The sequence below is a fragment of the Camellia sinensis genome, chromosome 1 (assembly GCF_055761805.1).
Source record: "Camellia sinensis isolate YWXY chromosome 1, ASM5576180v1, whole genome shotgun sequence".
In the NCBI taxonomy this organism is placed as follows: domain Eukaryota; kingdom Viridiplantae; phylum Streptophyta; class Magnoliopsida; order Ericales; family Theaceae; genus Camellia; species Camellia sinensis.
The window spans coordinates 157,955,550-157,972,425 of record NC_138961.1 but is presented as its reverse complement, the minus strand read 5'-3'; the positions used below and the strand labels follow the sequence as shown (position 1 = coordinate 157,972,425).

General features: G+C 34.4%; 1 protein-coding gene across 13 annotated transcripts in view; it reads left to right on the top strand.

Annotated features, from left to right (window-relative positions):
* The window catches only part of LOC114259441 (uncharacterized), a 29,616-nt gene extending 18,769 nt beyond the window's left edge, over positions 1-10,847 (top strand). For 4 of the 13 annotated variants that reach the window (XM_028199458.2, XM_028199460.2, XM_082887806.1 and 1 more), the window contains exons 10-13: positions 8,629-8,733; positions 8,863-8,954; positions 9,057-9,210; positions 10,329-10,847. In XM_028199458.2, coding sequence (XP_028055259.2) covers positions 8,629-8,733; positions 8,863-8,954; positions 9,057-9,210; positions 10,329-10,595 — 618 coding nt within the window. In that variant the 3' untranslated portion in view covers positions 10,596-10,847. Of the gene's footprint in view, positions 1-4,330; positions 4,422-8,628; positions 8,734-8,862; positions 8,955-9,056; positions 9,211-10,328 lie in introns of all 13 variants that reach the window. The other 9 variants (XR_014340444.1, XR_014340443.1, XR_014340452.1 and 6 more) reach the window with 7 other exon arrangements.
* Positions 10,848-16,876: the final 6,029 nt, after the last annotated feature.

Below are 16,876 nucleotides of genomic sequence, written 5' to 3'. Positions count from 1 at the left end.
ATACAAAAGAAAGTGTAGAACAAGAAATCCAAAAAAAATTACAAGAAAACAAAATTACAAGGGAAAAAAAAGAAAAAAAGATTACATTTCACAAACCACCCTTCAATCCTAATTAATAAAAAAGAACAAGAAACTAAAGCCCCAAAGGAATATTTATGACATTTTATGCCATAGTCCATCTAGATCTTCAATTTTGTCTTATAAATATTATTGCATTCCTTTCCTACCAAATCTCTCAAAATATAGCAAAATGGACACAACCCCAAAGAACTTGGATGTTGCAGTTGGTGCCAAATCTCTTATACTTAATTGAAGGCATCTATAGACAACAAAGAGGAGCCATGCCTCCTAATACATATACACCATATGTAACAGTTTGTGCCACAATAATAAAGCCCGCTGGGCAATCCAAAAAAAAAAAAGAAGAAAAGAGTTCAATACTTTCTTCTTCCCTTCTACACAAGCCATGCCATTGTGAAAGTAAAAGTAATTATTAGGTCTCATTCTCTGAAACAAATTATTGGTATTAATCTTAATATGAGCTGAGGACCATAAAAATACTTTTACTTTAGGCTTACTTTGTTTAGGATGAAAGTGATAGAAAGTGAAGGAAAGAGAAAAATAAACTTTTTCTGAGTTTGTTTAGCATGAAAGTGGTAGAAATTTCAAGAAAATCAATTTTCTTGTAGGACTCATACTAACATTTTAACTAAGTGATGTAGGACGAGGATTACTTTCCTACAAGTAGTGAGCCCAGGTTAAGTATACTGGCAGCAACAACAATAGACTTATAGGGCTGGATTTGATGAGAGTTTGTTGCCGCAAAAGTAATTAAAAAATAGGAGTTCAAGGGTTTCCAAAAGGGTAAGGTTTTGGGAATGAAAACAAAAGTTTTTAGGGGCTGTTGGGTGCCTGTTCTAAGAATTGTGAATAGTGACGTGAATAGTAACCTTGTTGGAGAGAGAGAGAGAGAGAGAGAGGTGCTTCACCCTCTCAAGGGATAGGCCAATCACCCAAACACAATCTCAAATTTTCATAATATTAACTCTTCTCAATCATTGAGATTACACATATTTATAGGTTAAAGACTCCTAATTCTATAATGACTATAACTAAAATTTAGAAATTAAAAATATCTAGTAAGTACTAATATTTTAGACCAACTATGACTTTCAATTCTACTTCAATCATAATAGGAAACTTTAATGATTTCTAATTATAATTCAATATCAAAATAGGAAATTTAAACTTTTGACCACTAAGATTATTTTAGGCATAATAAAACCCATATATAATAACCCATTTAATGACTTGACCCAAAATAATAAAACCCATGCGTACAACCCATGCCCAACAATTATTGGAATTATCATTATACCCTTAATTACTAAAACCTACTATAATGACATGAAGATTCGAAATTATTCATCTTTAATTATTGATGCCCTAAATGTGCTTCATGTAAGATTCCAGTTTGCTCTTTTTCTTCTTTCCATGATCTTCATCACTAAGTTTTGAATTTCCTTGCAATAAGACATTAGAAAATACAAGAATAATTAAATTTGTTCATTTAAGTGTTATATATAAATTAAAATTTTGAATTGCTCTATGTTTTTCTTACAAAATTTTCATTCTAATCAAATATTTGCAAGAAAATATATTTTCCTCTCTATCTCTTTCACTTTCACTTTCACTTTCATTTCTTCTTTCTAATCAGATGGAACTTTTAAGGACACAATCATTCCAAATCACTTAATGAGGAGCAAAAAGAAGAACATTAGGAATATCGATTAACTCATGGTAGAACTGAAGAATGAATGGAATAGCATCATGCCTTAAAGAAACATTATGAACTATGGCTAACAAAGATGCCAAGTTGCCAAGGCGGAAACAAATGATTTAAGTGTCATCCCTTATTAAAACATCCTCCCAAAACGAATATACTACCCATTCCCGACCATGAAACAAATGAAATGTTAGAAATGATCAATTTGCTAAGAAATGCACTTTTTCCTACAGACCACAAGAATTTTAACAATTCAATTGGGTCTCATACTTGCTCCTAATCACAGCACGTGATAAAGAATCTTGCTCAATGGGGAATTTCCATGACCTTTTACTTAAAAATGCCTTATTCTTAGCAATATATTTCCAATGGCAAGTCCCTTTTTGCATTTTGGTAGGGACACCAAATCCCTGTTAGAATGTATTAGGAATGTTTCCTATGTTTCTTATTTCATCCGTATGTATATTTGGTATATTTATTTATGCCTTAGAGAGCTCCTGTAATTTTGCTAATGATCTAATATAAAAAGGGATGAGATAGGACTCATACCTCTAACTCTTTCTCTTCTTTAAACCTACATGGTATCAGAGCCAGTGGGAGAAACCTAAGCACAGCCACCTTCTTCCACCGCAGGACTGCCCAGACCCTTGTCTGAGACAGTCAACCCCCCACCCAGGCCAACCGAAGGAAGTTTCTGCCCATTTGGCCCTTACCCAGTTAGGAAGAAGTTCAGTCGGCTCTTCCCCAGGCTAGCCGACGCTTCCTCCGTCCCCCGCTAGGCCTGTCGGCAGTCCTAGCCTGTCATCTTAGGTTTGTCAGCAAACTTGGAGGCCTCTTTTGTCTCTCTCTGGGCCAGTCGGCAGCCCCTGGTTGGTCGACGGGGCCTTCGTTACCTTTGTTGACTATTGCCTCATCAGTCTGAGTGTTTTTCTTCTTCGTCTTTCGTTTTTCTCTGTATTTCTTCTCTTTTAAAACAAAAGGAAAAAAGGGGCAGTAAGGGAGGAAAAAAATGTAGTAAAAAAGAAAAACAAACTCGTAATTCTTTATGCTTTCATAGGCGTATAGTGGTGTCTTTCAACTATTTTCTTTCGGATTTGCGATTGGCATTGTGTTTGAGAGTTAAATAGTAGAGTATCCATGACATATTCCCTTAGTGAGTCCATTACTTCTCAGTTACCTAAGAGCGAGAGTACCATTGTGCCTACTACTATGATTGATTCTCTCCACTCTGGCTAGAAAATCACCACCTCTCTTTAATGGTCAGAATTATCTAGCGTGGTCGTAGAGTTTGACTATTTTTTTGAGGAGCAAAGGGAAGATGGGATATGTTGATGGGCGTGTTCAGCCCTCCAGTATCACAAATCCGGGTTATGATCAGTGGGAGATTATCGACTCTCTTATCATGGGCTGGTTGATACATTCCATGGTGTCAGAGATTGGTGAGGGATACTTGTCTATGGACACAATACAAGATATTTGGGAGGCTGGGGCCACTATGTATTCTCGCAAAGGCAATTTTTCACAGACTTTTGAGTTGCAACGCTCCATTGACCGGTCCGTCTAGGGTGAGATGACTATCCTCCAATATTTCACTTTTCTTAGCAATAGGTGGAAGCGACTTGATCATCTTCAAGAGTACAAACTGGTCTGTCTCACTGATTCTGCTGGTTATCGGAAATTTGTTGAACAAGTGCGGGTCTTCAAGTTTTTGGAAGGTCTGAATGTGGAGTTTGATCCTGTTCGGAGTTATGTGCTTGGTATGGATGTGTTTCTTTTTCTCCAAGAAGCATTTGCTTATGCATAGAATGAGGAGAGTCGTTTGGCGATGCTTCCATCTACCTCTTCTGACTGATTTGCCTTGGTTTTTGCACCCTCTAGAGATAGGGATCGTGGTTCCCGTCCTTCTTCGAAGAAGGATACCCTCTTCTGTGACTGTTGTCGTCGTCCTCGCTACACTCGTGAGACTTGTTGGAAGTTGCATGGGCTGCCATCTAGGGGTCGTGGGATCGTTTTGGTTCTCGTGGGGGTTGCTCTAGTCAGTCTAGAGGCCGAGGGCTTAATGCCCGAGCCCATCATTCTAATACAGTTGAGCCACCGTCCCCAGCTCCGGTTGTTTCTTCTGTTGATATCTCTGGTTTTTCTACTTCTGAGGTGGAGGTTGCTTTTCGCCACTTGCTAGACCATCGGGAGTCTAGTTCATCTTCAGGTAACTTTACCCATTCAGGTAACTTAGCTTGTTCTACAAATGCTTTCTTATCTCATCAAACATTGCCGTGGATTATCGATTCTGGTGCTTCAGACCATATGTCTGGGTCTTCCGATTTGTTCTCCGCATATACCCCTTCTTCAGGATAGGATAAAGTTAGAATTGCTGATGGTACTATTTCTTCTGTGTTTCGGAAAGGTTGAAGTCATGCCACTGTTTCCCTTCCTTTGTCTTTTGTTCTACATGTTCCCAATTTAGTGTTAATCTTTTATCTTTGAGTCGTATTAATCGGGGCTTAAATTGTAATGTGACCTTTTTTCCTGATCATTGTCTTTCAGGATCTTATCACAAGGAAGATGATTGGCAGTGATAGAAACGCGAATGGTCTTTATATCCTGGATCAAGTAGACCTGGTGGCTCATTCCTATGGTTATGGCAACGTCATCTTGGGCATCCATTTTTTTTGTTACTTAAGCATCTTTTTCCTTCAGTTTTTTTTTGAAAAATAATGTTTTTGAGTTTAACTGTGAGTCGTGTCAACTTGGAAAACAACAGAGAGCTTTTTTTGCTCCTTCTAGTAATAAAAGTTTAGTCCCGTTTTCATTGATTCATTCTGATGTATGGGGTCTCTCTCGTTTTATGTCTTTAAAGGGTTAAAGATGGTTTGTCACATTTATTGATGATTGTTCTAGGACCACCTGAGTATATCTTATGAAGGACAAATGTGAGGTTTTTTTTCTGTGTTTCAAAAATTTCATAAAATGATTTGCACTCAGTTTGGGGCGGTTGTCAAAATTCTGCGTTCTGATAAGGAGGGGGGGGGGGAATACATTGACTCTGGCCTTGCCAGCTATTTTGCTACTCATGGTATTATTCACCAAACTTCTTGTACTAATACCTTTAACAGAATAGGGTTGCCGAGCGGAAAAACCGCCATATTCTTGATATTGCATATTGTTTGTTCTTTGAAATGCATGTTTCTCGATCATATTGGGGGGAAGCTGTTTTCACTACTGCCTTCCTCATCACTCGCCTGCTTACCCAAGTTCTCCACAAACACACTCCTCTTCAGGTTTTGTTAGGATCTCCCTCTTCTAGTTTTTCCATTCCTCTCAAAACCTTTGGGGGTGTGTACTTTGGTCATAACCATTCTCCTATCCCTTGGTAAGTTGGATTCTCGGTCTCTTTGGTGTGTCTTCCTGGGTTACTCTGCCACCCAAAAGGGCTAAAACTGTTATCATCCAGCCTCTCGGAAATGATTTGTCTCTATGGATGTGTCTTTCTTTGAGCCTTAGTCGTACTTCCTGTCCTCACCGGTGTCCCAGTTATCCCTTCAGGGGAAGCCTTGGTGTGAAGCGATTCCTGTATCACTACCTGTATCACTACCATCAGTGATTGAGCAGGATGTTAAGGGTGACTTAGCAATTGAGACTGTTGAGTCTGAATTGGAATCCACAGTGAAAGATGGCAAAGTTTATGTCAGGGACAAGGATAGAAAACAAGTTACTTGGGTACAAGAGATCAATTCGGATTCTCCACTGCTATCTTCTCCTTCTAATGAGTGTCTAGAATCCTCTTCTACTGATGAACTTCCAGGTAACTCTATTTTTTCTGATCTAGATGTTCCCATTGCTAATAGGAAGGGTTTAGGTCTTGCACTCAACATCCTATTTTTCATTTTGTATCCTACACTAATCTGTCTTCTTTCTATAAAGCTTTACTGTCTAAAGTTTCTTCTGTGAGTCTTCCTTCTAATTTTCAAGATGCTCTTTCTACTCCTAAGTGGAAACATGTCATGATGGAGGAGATGAGAGCTCTTGCAAAAAATGGCACTTGGGAATTGGCTGAGTTACCTTAGGGCAAACGGCCTGTTGGCTGTAAGTGGGTGTACACTGTGAAGCACAAAGTCAATGGTTCAATTGAACGTTACAAGGCAAGATTGGTGGCCTAGGGCTTTACGCGGACTTATGGAGTAGATTACTAGGAGACATTTGTACTTGTTGCTAAGATGAATTCTGTCAGAGTCCTCCTATCCCTTGCTGCTAATCTCAACTAGCCTCTCCATTAATTTGATGTGAAGAATGCTTTCCTCCATGGTGATTTGGAAGAAGTGTACATGGACATTCTCCCAGGCTTTGAGGATGTTAAAACTAAAAGAAAAGTGTGCCGCCTACGCAAGTCACTTTACCGACTTAAACAGTCTTCTAGGACTTGGTTTGAGAGATTTACTCAGGCTATGCTGCGATATGGTTTCAAACAGAGTCAAGCTGATCATACTTTGTTTGTGAAATACTCCTCACATGGTAAGACGACAACTCTTATTGTCTATATAGATGATATTGTACTCATAGGGGCTGATGTTGAGGAGGCTCCTCGGTTAAAGGAGTATTTGGCCAATGAATTTGAAATCAAAGACTTAGGCAGCTTGAAGTACCTTTTAGGTATTGAGGTTGCTAGGTCCAAAGATAGCATCTTCATATATCAAAGAAAGTATGTGCTTGATTTGTTAAAAGAAACTGGAAAGCTTGGCAGTAAAGCTTGCGATACACCACTAGACCCTGGACTGAAGCTTAGTGAGGATCTAGGAGGCGAGCTTGTAGACCAGGGGAGGTACCAGAGACTAGTGGGCAAGCTTATTTACTTATCTCATTCGTGTCCAGTGAGTATGGTTAGTCAGTTTTTGCATGCTCCACGTGCAATGCACTTAGAGGCCGTTATGAGGATTCTGAGGTACTTGAAGTCTTCTTTGGGAAAGGGTCTCTATTTCTCCAAACATGGTCATCTTAGTGTGGAGGCATATACAGATGCTGATTGGGTTAGATCAGTCACTGATAGATGGTCAATCTCTGGCTATTGTACCTTTGTTGGAGGAAATCTAGTTACTTGGCGAAGCAAGAAACATAATGTAGTTGCGCGGTCTAGTGAAGAGGCTGAATTTAGAGCTATGGCTTAGGGGGTATGTGAGCTATTATGGATTAGATTATTTTTGCGGGATTTGGGGATTCATCGGATTGATTTGATGAGACTATACTGTGATAACAAGGCAGCCATCAATATAACTCACAATCCGGTTTAGCATGACAGGACCAAGCATGTGGAGATTGACATGCATTTTATCAAGGAAAAGCTCACTAGTGGCACTATATGTACACCATTCGTGAGGTCTGGGGACTAATTGGTTGGTGTTCTCACCAAAGGATTAGGGAATAAACCATTTCGTGATATTCTCAATAAGTTGGGTATGAGAGATATCTTCGCACCAACTTGAGGGGAATGTTAGAATGTATTAGGAATGTTTCCTATGTCATCCGTATGTATATTTGGTATATTTATTCATGCCTTAGAGCTCTTGTAATTTTGCTAATGATCTAATATAAAAGGGGATGAGATAGGACTCACACCTCTAACTGTTTCTCTTTTTTAAACCTACAATCCCTACAAAACTGTCTTTCTTCCCCTCACAACCCTCTCACACCTCACTTTTTTTCAATTTTTTAAATTCTATTAGCACCATAATCTCAAATAAAGATTAGAAATATATATTAAAACCAAGACCAATTGAACCAAAATACACCCTTCCCATAAAAATCAAAGCCCTCTTACTAGTTTCCAATCTTTTCAATGACCGGACTTAAAAATCTTCACACCTAGGATTATCCTCTAACGCTGTGTTTGGTTGGGGGATTTGAGAAGGGATTTGGAAAGGGAAAGGGAAAGGGAAAAGGTAGTGAAATGTGATTAAAATATATTTATATTTCACCTAGTTTCACACACCTTTTCTCTTTTCCTTTCTAAATTCCTTTTCAAATCTTTCAACCAAACACAGCGGAAAGGTAACCCTTCTTACCTAGGATTCCCTAAATACCACAATTGGTGCCTTGTGGATTCAGTTAAGGTGTGACTCGTTGTGTGTCTGTAGGTCAATCTGTCAATATGCTTTTTCATATCAATAAGTTTTTGAAATCAAAAGAGGCTTTTGATTTGAAAAATTTGTGAATCAACCGAAACTTTTGATCCTAAGCTCCTATAAATATCATTCCTATGTTACCTATATTACCTTACCTTACCAATTAAATCAAAAGTTTCTTTTAATTTTGAGACTTGCCTTTAGATTTTTAGATTTAACCGAAATGACTGACAAGATGTGATAACAGCTGAGGTATAATCCACAAAATCTTGAATTTGCATGTTGAATTTTATCTCCTGACAAACAAAGGCTACTTCTGAGTAGAAAGTGACAGGGGATAAGAGATGGGGTTCTGAAATTCCCAAATTTATATGTTTTATTTGGTAAGTTTTAGCTTTGGAGGAATGTAGTTTTGTCCAAATCCAAATGAGGCACTTTGACCATTTTTTTAAGCAGGCAATTGGCAGGGTCCTTGTGTTCATATTAATTTATATACTCATTTATTTTACAAAATACTGCTGGTAGGTGGAAGTTCTTTTTTTCTTCTTTTTTTTAGTCAATTTTGTTTTTGTTTGGTACTCTTTGATATTTGATTATTTTAGTAGTTTATCATTGGCATGCAAATAGGTATGCATTGTTAGTTCAGTTATTTTGATGTTTTGATTGAACACTTATACTGTTAGTTCTTAGTTTCTGATGTTAGTGCCATTTCTAATTATGTGTGGACAGCTTTTCTCTCAACGCCAGTCATTATTGAAGCTTGCTCCCATACGATGCACAAAGGGAGAGAAGGCTAGTTATTGCTTGGCTTGTCTAATATCGCTGGTGGAGCAAGTAAGAACATTACTGGAACTTAGTTTTGATGTTGTGAATAGTGAAATTAACTAATATCATTTGCTTTCGCTTCCATCCTTATTGGTTGTGAGTTCTAATATCTCTTAATCACTCTTCCTTTAATTTTAGGCCAGATATCTACAATTTCGGAATTGGCCTGTTGAGTGGGGGTGGTGTCGAGACCTCCAATCATTTATATTTGTTTTTAAAAGACATAACAGGTGTGTTTGGCAACACAAGTTGTTTTTTAGAATCCATCTTTTTAATTTGTTGTTCTTATGGGGATGATGGGGTTACTCCTATCCAATTTCACTTGAATGCAGAATAGTGCTGGAACGTCCCGAATATGGCTACGCAACATACTTCTTTGAGTTGTTGGATTTCCTGCCCATCAATTGGCAGATCAAGCGCTTGGTGACTGCAATGAAGCTTACTAGCTGTAGCAGGGTTACCCTGATTGAGAATAAAGCATTATTGGTAATGACTTTATAAGTATTTCTTATATGATTGTTGACTTCGATGGTTGAAATGGTTAATTGCTATGCTATGCACTTCTAAAATTCAAATCTTTGTTCGTTGTTAGTAAGTTGAATGACCTACTATGTTGTTGCATTTTAGAATATAATACACAATATAATACAGGGCAGAGCATGTGTCATTGCCTGTATTTCAGTTCAAAATATGAATTGATCACTGAATCAACCATGGTTTTTATTCATTAGTTGATTTGCTTTATTCATTTGGGATTGATCATTGTTTGATTCAGATATTTGGGATTAGAATGCATGCCTTACACTGCTAGACTCACTTCATGATAGTTGTATGCCTTGCAACTCTTGTATAATAGATGTCTATTCTATCTGTATCTGTATCTGTATCTATATTTGGAGTCACTGATAACGGACAGTTTGAGTGCAACATGTGAAAAGGCAAATCATGTTCCTCAAGTTTTTGTCATCCTAATTTACGTGGAATAGCCATTGGGACAATTCGAAACAGAGCTAATAGGACATGAAGTAGGGAAAATATTATTCAAGTATTTATTGTACTGATTTACATGAAGTAGCCATTAGGAAAATTAGAAACATAGTTAATAGGACATGGTCATGTGATGTCATTATTATTCATTTGATAACCTTGCAGCATTATGCCAAAGGTTAGGACTTGGCCTAATAACCTTAAGGTTATGGGTTCAGGTCATGGGGCCATCACTTTGTGCATTATGCCAAAGGTTAGGTGTGCACTCAATCTTTTCCCTCCCAAACACACATTAATGTGTACTAATTGGGCGTTATTTTTTTTTTTTTTTGATAACCTTGCAGCATCCTGCAGGCAGGACTGACACTGGCCAACCATCCCTTTCGTGGACTTCTAGTGAAGAATATGAGCATGGGTTCACTTCGCTTATATCTTACTCAGGCTCTGCTATATTAGTGACATTAACTTGTTTGAAGACTGACTTTTGAATAAAACTAAATAACCCACTACTGAACCTTGTATATTGATCTCTTCATAATTTCCAGATATTACTGTTTCACAAGGCAAACTGCTGTCAAGTTTTGTATCTTACAATGGCATTCTTCTTTTATTAAAAGGTGGGAGAGGACTTAACTGAAGGCGAAGCAGATGTGTTGAAGGAATATGGTTGGACGCCAAATAGCGGCTTAGGAACCATGCTCAACTATTGCGACAGAGTTGTTCATGACCGAAAGAATGAGAGGGACAGCTCAGAGTGGAGCTCAAAGATCGGGAAGTTACTTGTAGATGGTTACAATAGGGGAACTATTGTATCGACCGATATCCCAAAGAAGGCTATGGAATACTGTGGTGGTCAGGGTCCACAAATCAAGTTGAAGCTCTGACTTATGGTTAGTTCGGTTCAAAAATTTGTAAATGCTTGTCTAATATTACACAGTTTTCAATTTTACTCTGTTTAGTGGATTTGTTACAAAAATGAGAGTCAATTTAACAATTTCCTTTGTGACTAGACCAAGTTATTAGCAGGGGATGAAATTTTGTGTTGATGGGACAGTCCATCTTTGTAGTTGATTTTATTGACATAGTTGCTAAACTGAATGTGATAGTTCTCTGAATTAAAGTTTCATTGGCTGAAATACTTCTGTTCTGTCTTAACCCAGTGATGAGTAGCGTATGCAAATTGTTTGGTTTTTACAGTTGCTACAGTCTTTATGCTTGGAATTGATTAATGCACCATGACAAAATTTCCTTTTACCTTTTGGAATTTTTTTCCTTATATATATATATGTATTTGGGGTTTTTGGCTGTTGGTTGTGGGGGAGGAGTTGGGTATCTACCCTCAGTGATGTCCACTTAAATATTACTAGTTTTACTAAAAAATTGACATTTAATTTAGGAAACTTGGAGATTTGGCTTGCTGAATATGATCTTTTGTCTTGGAAAACGACACTAGATGTTTGGTAAACACAGAGAGCTGGCGCCATGCCTTTTTCTGGCAGAGGAAAATTCTCAGTTGAAGTTGTTACTTTCAGTTTAGGTTAGCTGGCTGGCCATGTTCATTTTGAACACAAAATTATCATCTGTACGTCTGTCACATTCCTGCCTACCCCTTATAAATTTTGATCCAACAGCTTTGAGTTTTCACTTAGCCACTCTTTTGATTCAACAACTAGGACTAGGACGGGCATGAAAGCTCAGTGGTGACATTTGTTATTGTCTCATGCGGAATATTGTTTCTAATTGAAGTACATGACCTTTTTTTTTTTTTTTTTTTTGGTGGGGCTGCTGCTGCTGCAGCTGTAGTCGTATTGTCATCTTGCCCCTCAGCCTCCATTGAAACATGAACGTGTGTTGGAAGCAAATAGCAATTTAGCAACAACACTTGTTTTAGGAAGCAAATAGCAATTTAGCAACAACACTTGTTTTAGGAAGCAAATAGCAATTTAGCAACAAAATTTGGGACTACGAGTGGTAAGACCACTTCTAGTTTGTTGTTGAAGTACCACTTCTAGTTTGTTGTTGAAGTCTCTGTTAATGTGAAACATTACGGCCTTGTTTGGTTTGATTTTGAGAGTAGTTTTGGAGAATTTTTTTTAAAATTTTGTTTGGTTTAGTGATTTTGAAATTTTTTTTTTCCAAAATTACTTTATCTTTCCTACACATTAATCAATCACTTTTTTTCTCTCCTCTCTTTCTCAATCACTTTTTCTCTCACACACATCTACTCAACTAAAACAAAATATCAAACCATTTCAAACTCTCATACTCTAAAACTATGTCCAAAATGTACAACCAAACAAATCAAAAAAATTTCTAAGCTCTCTCCAATTTTTTTTTTGAAAATTAATCTTTCAAAATCAAACCAAACACACCCTAAATAATTTAGGATAAATTGCAAATCAGTGGAAGAATGAGAAAGTAATTTCAATTTTATAAAAAAATAAAAATAAAAATTGGTGCAGTGTTCCATATGTTTTGGTGCAAATGTTATTCGCAAAACTGCAAAAATAAAGTTTTTGTTGTTGTTGTTGTTGATGTTGTTTGTGATAATTGGGTGTCTGAATTAGTTTAATAAAACTCATTTCAACACTTACACCAACTTGTTTGTTTATATAAGAGAGAGTGTGTGTATATATATATATATATGTATATTTTATTATTAAAAGTGTGATTATTTTGCTAAAGTGTCATGTTTTTGTAATTCCCCCAATAATTTAAACCTAGTTAGTTGGTTGCAATAAGTTCAAATCCCAAATGTCTTATGAATGTAACTCATAATTTTGTGGATGTGATTGTGTGTATTTTTCTTAAATATCCAAGTAAAATGCCTTATTAAAGGCTAGAAGTTTAAGTCTTGTCACTAATAAGACTTATTTTCGTCTTGTCACAAATAAGACATATTACTTCCTCCCCCAAATTCCGACTTCCAATTAATGTACCAAAAAAAGGTCCATTTTTCAGTAGGTAAAAAAGAAAAAAGAAAAAAGAAAAAACAAAAACACAAGTTATAGGCAAAATTATATTATGTAATTTACATTTGTTATAATATGAAGCAGTTGTTTTTATTTTTAAATGTTTTTGGTGATAATGACGAGTAAAAAAAATTATACTCTCTTGGCAACATTATAAAATAATTAAAAAGTTAAAAAATAAACTAAAATTGCTATTTTCCAAAACAATACCGAGTAAGTTAACTTTAGCTTATTTGGTGCAATTTATTATTATTATTATTTTGAAAATCCATGTAAGTGTTTTGTGCAACTTTTTATTTTTAGTTTTGTAATTTATAAACAAAAATAACTTAAATAAATATGTTAGCAAACTGAAAGAGAGATGCTTTTAAATCATACATCATCTTGATTATTAGTTTTTATCTTGAGAAGAGAAAAACTAATTATTTGTTTGAGTGAAATGATTTGTCGGAGGGGATCACCAAACAAAGTCTCTTGCTTAACCAATCAAAAGAGACCCAACAACTTTGCTCCTAAACTCAAAGGAGCTTTCAACTTGCTTACACACTTGTGATGTGTTAAAAAATGATTGAAAAGCTCATGGTCGACGACACTAATGCCTGTGTCCAAAAAAAAAAAATAAATAAATAAATAAAAAATGCACAGAAAAATTAATATATAAGTTAAATTCATTTTGAGAGTTTGTTTAATTAATTTTTTGACTTTTTATAAAAAGACATAAAAAAAATAAAAAGAAGAGTTGACTTTTTTATTAGGGTTGTGCAAAATACCGTCTAATCTGTTAAAATCGCACCGATCTATATCAATCCACACCGCTCTATCTGCTAATCGCGGATTAAACTTTAAAATTTATAATTAGCTTTTGAAACCGCTTCGCTCCGATAGTTAATACATATATATTTTTTAATCTCTAATGAAAGATCAAAGTAAAAATGAGTGTGAGAAAGATTTAGGATGTGAAATTTATTACAAATTAAAAGTTATATATATAAAAAATATTATATAAAATTAGTTTGTATTATCTATATGAAAAATATTATGCAAATTAGACTTATATATTATGCAAATACTTGATAATTAATTAGAATATTTTTTAATTCACCAATTCGCCCAAACTGTAATTTACCGATCTGCTAATTCATTAATCCGCTATCCGAGTTATAATTTTACTCTCAAATCATTTAAACTGCATCTCGCACACCTTTACTTTTTATAATATTTTTTTTTGACTATTTTATGTGCTTACCAAACAAGCCTGAGTGAGGTACACTTCAACACCTAAAACAAATTTGAGTAACATTGTCTAAATTCATTCTGAGTTTGGTATCTCATCTGGCGGGAAATTCTAATATACACGCTCTTAAAAATAATATATTATATGTTTTAATTATGTTATTATTTTGTTATAATTAATTTTTTAAATTATAACATTATTTTAATTATGACTAATGAATTCTTTAGTTATGCCTTGTGTTTAGTTATAATATTTTTTTTAGTTATAATTCAAAAAATATGAAATTATATATATATATATATATTTTTAATTATAAAGTGCATATGATACGCCGCCTTTGAAGGGTGTGTACGATAATATTTCCCTTAAAATAAATTTAGATCATACATTAGTTTTGGTGTACTTATATATAGGGTACAACTTGTCTCATGTTGAGATCAAAGATTGGATCCGTACAGTCCGACCCATGGGCTCATCTTAGGGCCCTGTTTCGATAATCCGAACCGTTCAATGTGTAAAACTCGTCGAGTACTATATTCCTGTAAAAAATCATATTAATCTAATATCGATAACTATTTGATTGGATAAGAATTTTATCAACTGTTTATTTTTTCACCGTTCATTTTTTTAAATACAAATCTGTTCTGATCAAATAACTATTGATATCCGATCAACGCGATATTTTATAAAGATATAGTACTCGATGAGTTCTACACATTCAACAGTTCAGATTATCGCAATGTGACTCCAAATGGGCCCATGGACGGAATTAGACGAATCTAGTCTTGATTTTAATATGAGACAAGTTGGACACAATATATATATATATATATATTTTGTTTGCACATAAACATTAGTGCATTGACAAATCTAATTGACATTTGGAATGACTAGGAAAAGAAAAGTGAGAGAGAAGATGGGTTATGTGTCCAAATGCTACTCATGAACATATTATATGGTATGGTAGGAAATGATCAAATAATGGGTACCCCCAAAACAAAATGTCCCAAAATGGCACACCTAGGCATATACAAGAACAATGTAGACCATGGTGTTGTTCAAAAAAACAAAACAAAACAAAAGAAAAATGTAGAAGCATGGTGCGGTTGCAGAGAGGATAAGGTTTTGTATACCAAATGGAATGAATGAATAGGATCAAAATTAAAAAAAGCTCCGAATCTACAAAAGCTTGAATCCAGCTTCATCATAGTCATCATCACTAGTGAAAGTGATAGCCATAAAAAAATTGAAAACATAGTCGTGAGCATGTTCTTATTTTGTTCTAATGAGATTGTCTGTTTTATCGATAATGTTATACAAATTTTTTTATATAGAGTGATATATTTTTTTATGATTATTCCATTTAAAGTCAAAAGACTCACTACTGTATCACATAATTATAAAAATATTAATATCACATCATTTTAAATATAATTTACATTTAAAAATTCTATTAAATTTTTTTTTTTTAGATTCGTTTGGGATGTGGGTTGACTTTTTGACTATTTTAACTTGGGGTTAAAAAGTTTCGTTTGGAATAGACTTTTTGGCTTATTTGACTTTTGTGAGAAAAAAAATAAAATGATTATAAATTAAATATGATATTTTATCTTATTAAATTAAAAAATTTATTTTATCTACTTATAATTAAAATAACTAAAAAATCAAAAAATCTGACATGTGACATGTGAAACAAAAACTTTGTATGTTGTTTCTTCTCTTCACACTTGTGGTGGCAGAGTTTCTTGCTATATATTTGTGCTAAAAAAAAATGTGGCAGTTATTTCCCACTTTTAAATGTTGGACCCAAAAGACATAATTACCAAGTCCACATGATTATAAACCGCGTACAAATTGACATGCGCAGACCTAGGTGGACCTAAACAAAGGATTACTTAAAAAAAACAACAATGATTCATTTCACTAAAAACATCACCACTAATAGCACTAATGCATTAAAAAAATAAAAAAAAAAAAAAAAACACAACTCCAAGACCAAAACATCACATCATTAATGGCGGGACCCACTGCCACCTAATTAGTGGGAGCACTAATTAGTGCTCCCAAGCATTTTTAAAAATACTCTTTTAGTTGTTAATTCATTTTAGATTATATTATTATATATATATATATATATATTTAAAATTAAAAAAAATTAAAAAATCAAATTTTAATCGTCTTACCAAAACAACCCGAAATATGAATACAAACAAAACACCTACTTAATTTTCTCCCTATCACAAAAACATAAAGTTGAATTTGCCTTTTTATCGCAAAACAAAATTCAAACTTTAGGACAAGGAAACTACACCTAACTTTGATTTTAATTTTAATTTTAATTTTTAATTATGTCGGTCTTCCTATGTCAGCCTTACATCACCTTGCTTGAGTGAGTGCTCAAGTTTGTTTTCTTAGCAGCCAATATGACACCAACTTGACTTGAATAATTCATGCGATAAAAAATTAATTGTATATTTTAATATTATTTTTGTTAAGGAAAGACATGACATTTTAAACCTTGTAGGTAATTCTATTTAACTAATTAAAAAGTATATAAAATAGGATTTTAAAATTAATATAATTATTTACAAGATAGTTTTAATTAAAAATAATATATTTTTTGTCGGCAAATCTAAGTAATACCAATAGGATATAGTTTTTATATATGAGGAAAATAGAATTGAGTTGAATATATAGTAGAAACTAGTTTCATTTTTAAGCTGTAAAAAGAAAATAATTTTATAGATGCTGTCACCAAAGAAATTAGAAATTTAAGCCCCACAAATCCTATAAGATTTTTTTAAAAACTCAAGTAGAATAAATTTTTAATAAAATACTATTGACTAACCAAAAAAATAAAATAAAATAAAATAAAATAAAATACATAAATGTTTGCAATCTTATCTGACAAGATGTCATTTTTTGAAATTATTGCATGTTAATCTCATCGCCAATAGCA